General features: G+C 32.6%; 1 protein-coding gene across 1 annotated transcript; it reads right to left on the bottom strand.

Annotated features, from left to right (window-relative positions):
* Nucleotides 1–801: 801 nt before the first annotated feature.
* Nucleotides 802–4,333, bottom strand: LOC105784425 (tubulin beta chain). The gene is made up of 3 exons (XM_012610312.2): nucleotides 3,830–4,333; nucleotides 1,775–2,044; nucleotides 802–1,680 (listed from the first exon to the last, which is right to left on the bottom strand). The coding sequence occupies exons 1-3, from the start codon at nucleotides 4,230–4,232 to the stop codon at nucleotides 995–997; spliced, it is 1,359 nt and encodes a 452-aa protein (XP_012465766.1). The 5' UTR covers nucleotides 4,233–4,333; the 3' UTR covers nucleotides 802–994.
* Nucleotides 4,334–4,745: the final 412 nt, after the last annotated feature.

The following is a 4,745-nucleotide window of genomic DNA, read 5'->3' as shown; positions in this document are numbered from 1 at the left end:
TTACTTCTCATTGAGCCGATAGCCAGTTGTTTCTTAATCCAATTGATCCGGTCCAATTTAGATAAAATATAATTTTTATATTTTTAAAAAATATTTTTTTGAAAAATATTTTTATTTTTTATTTTAAATATTTTTTACTTTTTAAAGAATATATTTTTTATTTTTTTCTTTAAAAGAAGAAAAATAAATTTTAAATTTTCAAAATAAATTTACGTACTTTTAAAGGGTGTGAACGAAATTGACAAAAAAATGTAAATGTTGAGAACTAAAAAAGTTTAAAAATTTTAAAATTAGATTGACCCAAAAACAGGTATGGGCTAATTAAACTATGCTAAAAATCAATTGAACTAGCAATTGAACCGATTTTTTTTTAATAATATATTTGCTTTGAACCGGACAAAGTGCTCATTCTGGGAACCAATTGGTTAGACCAGTTCGAAATCGATTAAAATGTTAGGTTCAATTGATTTTTTAGCTCGGTTCAATAAATTCGTACTGGTTTATGGTTAATGATTATTTACCTGTCATCAAATCGATACCCTAATCAGTTCTCAATCCAACTGGCTGATCCAGTCCGGTTTAAATAACATCAAATTTTATATATATATATATATTTTTTTTTTTTATTTTGAATTTTTCATAATTTTTTAAATATTTATTTAAAATATGAAAATTTACATTAATTAATAAATAAACTTATAGATGTGTTATAATAATTTGCTAATAAATCAATATATATATATATATAAAGCAATATTTAAAATGGGGATTATAGTGGGTGTTGAATTGAAGAATGAAAGGTTTAAATTGATAAATTTTCTTTATTTGAGTCGGAAAGAAGCAAAAAGAAACATCATCATCATCATCATCATCATCATCATGAGAAATACAATATACGAGCAAACCAGAAAACTTATACAAACACTATCAGCCACGTAGTAGTAATAGTATTATTACAATACAAGCTAGAAAAGGTCTATCGTTGGAGTTTCATTTAGGACTCATAATCGTCCTCCACACCATCGACATCATCCTCGTACTCCCCTTCATCATCCACGGCCGCATCCTGGTATTGCTGATACTCTGCAACCAAGTCATTCATGTTGCTTTCTGCTTCTGTGAACTCCATCTCATCCATCCCTTCACCAGTGTACCAATGCAAAAACGCCTTGCGACGGAACATTGCTGTGAATTGTTCACTTACCCTCCTAAACATCTCCTGGATTGATGTTGAGTTCCCCACAAAAGTCGATGCCATCCTTAGGTTCTTTGGTGGAATATCACAAACACTGGACTTCACATTATTGGGAATCCACTCCACGAAGTAAGATGAATTCTTGTTCTGAACGTTGATCATCTGTTCATCAACCTCTTTGGTGCTCATCTTGCCTCGGAACATAGCTGAGGCTGTTAGGTAGCGACCATGGCGAGGGTCAGCAGCACACATCATGTTCTTGGCATCCCACATCTGCTGTGTCAACTCCGGAACAGTGAGCGAAATGTATTGCTGGGAACCACGGGATGTAAGTGGTGCAAACCCGACCATAAAGAAGTGAAGACGTGGGAATGGGATCAGGTTCACAGCCAACTTCCGGAGGTCTGAGTTCAGCTGTCCAGGGAACCTTAGGCAGCATGTTACACCACTCATTGTTCCAGATATCAAGTGGTTCAGATCTCCAACTGCAAGATTAAAAGTTCACAGTTAGCTTCACTAATTTAAATCGTTTCACCTTTATAGCAAGCCATTCATCAAGATGAATATGTTATCACTCACAGCTTGGAGTAGTGAGCTTCAATGTCCTGAAGCAAATATCATAAAGTGCCTCGTTGTCAAGAACCATGCATTCATCAGCATTCTCAACCAATTGATGCACAGAGAGGGTGGCATTATACGGCTCCACAACTGTGTCGGAGACTTTAGGTGAAGGGAAAACAGAGAATGTCATCATCATCCTGTCAGGATATTCCTCTCTGATTTTCGATATCAGGAGAGTTCCCATGCCAGAGCCTGTGCCTCCTCCAAGCGAATGGCATACCTGAAAGCCTGTTCCAGAAGTAATATAAACAAGTTCGCTTCATCAGACAATTCAAAGGGAAAATTTTCATGTTATTTAGCCGATAATATGAACACTAAGTGACTTTTTAAACTAACCCTTATCTAAAAGCGAAAGAATTTACCCGAAAGATAAAAGTATCACTAAAAGTTTATTTAAGGTATATGATATTGAAATAATTTAACATGGTAATATATAAAGTATAAATTTTAAATATCTTTTAATTAATTAATTAATTAATATAAATTATTTTTAAATTAATGATATATAAAATATTTTAAAACAAATATAATAATAAATTATATTTAAAATTTAATATAATGATAAATGATATTTAAATAATTTAATATAATGATATGTAAAATATTTAAATAATTTAAATATTGATACATTAAATATAAATTAATCTAATTTTTATATATCATTTAAATAATTTATATAAATAAGAGTATTTTCATAATTTTTCAAAAGTAAAAGCCATAAGTCTAAAACACTTAAATATCAATTTTTACATTTGAATGAAAAAACATTTTTCCACCGCAATTTTAACCCAAAATACTAGGTGTTATTCATTGCTTCTGTGATGAAAAACACTTTTAAAACCCTAAACGGAATCAACAACGGCCCTTAATATGGATTAATTCAATAATCCACCATTATCATGATCTAATGTTACTACAGTTATAATAGCAACAAACCAAATCTTTCACAGCAGTCAAACCATTATCAGATAATGACAACATTTGTCCCTTTCAGATAGATCTAGATCTAGAAAGATGGTTATCTCTTTATATTTTAAACTTACTACTCTTCAAAATTTTGCATAACACGAGATCTGATACTCATGCCAATGTTACAATTTACCATTTGATTGTTATTGTTTCTAGATTGATACAACAGTCACATGGTGTGTGCATTTATGCATGTTAGTTATGATTCTCCATGCTCATTTAGATACTTTCATTTTTCTTGTTCTTCAAGATTCAGATGTAAAAATATTGGCCAAGCCATAATAATAATAATATAAAGACTGCATTCATATGACGGTGAGTTGGTAAGGATCCCCAATGCTTCACCAAATGCATTAAAAGGTTTATCAAGGCTCCACCAAAGTTGTCGGTAGTATTAAAGACAAAATGAAATGTTGTTGGGCAATCAAAGTCGTAACATGAAAAGAAAATAAAAAAAAAACTACAGATAAATAATTCTGCTTATATATGTATATTTATATATGTAACAAAAGGTAGATTAAGAACCATGGCCTCTTTTGCCTTCACACCAGACAAAAAGAAGCTTACGTAATAACACCGCAGTTTGGTTAACTAAATATTAGTCCTAACCATTAGCCAACTAAAGAGAAGGTTGATAATGGAACAAATAAGCAGTCATTTCATGTAATTTTCAAAGTAAATTGTCTTTTATAATTTTGAAGATTTTGCTATTGTTTACAGATTGTTGGGATAGGTGAAATTGAAATTGAGATGATTTCAGCTTGATATGGTCATCGTCGTAAGGAAATCAAACGATAAACATCAAAAGCAATTCTATATCATTATCGCATTAGTGCTATGGCAATAAAATAGATAAAAAGTTTCAAGCACTGAGGTAAAAAAGGAAGAGTAATTATGATGGAATGGATCAAGTAAACTGCAATTAAAAGAATACTGTAAGAATCAATTCTACGAAAATCAAATCCAAATTTCTAAGAAAAGAATCTTTGGAAAATAGATTTCGATTAGTATGAAAATGTAAAAGTAGGGGAATAATGCGTATACCTTGCAAGCAATCACAATTCTCAGCCTCTTGACGAACAACATCAAGAACAGCATCAATCAACTCGGCACCTTCAGTGTAATGACCCTTGGCCCAGTTGTTTCCAGCGCCAGATTGTCCAAAGACGAAATTATCAGGCCTAAAGATCTGGCCGTAGGGACCAGATCTGATACTATCCATAGTACCGGGTTCAAGATCCATGAGAACCGCACGAGGAACGTACCTTCCACCGGAAGACTCGTTATAATACACATTGATCCGCTCCAGGTGGTTATCGGATGATTCACCATCAGCATTGTACCTTCCAGTAGGATCAACGCCGTGTTCCCCGCAGATCACTTCCCAAAACTTGGATCCAATTTGGTTCCCACATTGGCCTCCTTGAACGTGAAGGATTTCTCTCATCGTCGAAAAGGAAAGGGAATTAGAGAGGTTTTGTTTGGGTTGGCAGAGGAAAATGGAAGGAAATAAAGTGAAATGGGTAGTATAAGGTTAAGGTGGAAATGGTAATAATATAAGAAGAGAGGATGACATTTGAATTGAGAGAGAGAATGTACGGACACCAACTAACCGCCCATCCAAATGAAGGATGCGTTACGTTAGTTAGGGACGTTGGGCGCGTTTTTCCAAAATTGGCGTTTTTATTACAACGTGTATATATTTTTTGGCTTTATTAGTAAATTGCCCCTAAATTATATCCTAATTTTCTTATTAATCTTTAAAGTTTTTTTTTCCAAAATGGTCCTAAACTATCAATTCTGTCCCAATTTACCAAAATATGATATCAACCAATAAAAATGTGACATGTGGAACATTCTTTTTGAATCTTGTTCAATTTTTTAGTAAAATGAGACCAAATTAATAGTTTAAGGATGACTTTAGATATAAAAATGTTTAAGGAGTAATATGAAAATTAAA

The sequence above is a fragment of the Gossypium raimondii genome, chromosome 1 (assembly GCF_025698545.1).
Source record: "Gossypium raimondii isolate GPD5lz chromosome 1, ASM2569854v1, whole genome shotgun sequence".
NCBI lineage: Eukaryota > Viridiplantae > Streptophyta > Magnoliopsida > Malvales > Malvaceae > Gossypium > Gossypium raimondii.
Note: the sequence above shows the minus strand (reverse complement) of the source record. Positions and strands in the feature narration are given on the sequence as shown.

Excerpts from the sequence above, each read along its gene's own strand:
- LOC105784425 (XM_012610312.2), bottom strand. The coding sequence starts at position 4,232 with ATGAGAGAAATCCTTCACGTTCAAGGAGGCCAATGTGGGAACCAAATT. Across the intron at positions 2,045-3,829 it reads GAATTGTGATTGCTTGCAAG|GCTTTCAGGTATGCCATTCG; the intron begins GTATACGCATTA and ends CTTCTGGAACAG. Across the intron at positions 1,681-1,774 it reads GAAGCTCACTACTCCAAGCT|TTGGAGATCTGAACCACTTG; the intron begins GTGAGTGATAAC and ends TTAATCTTGCAG.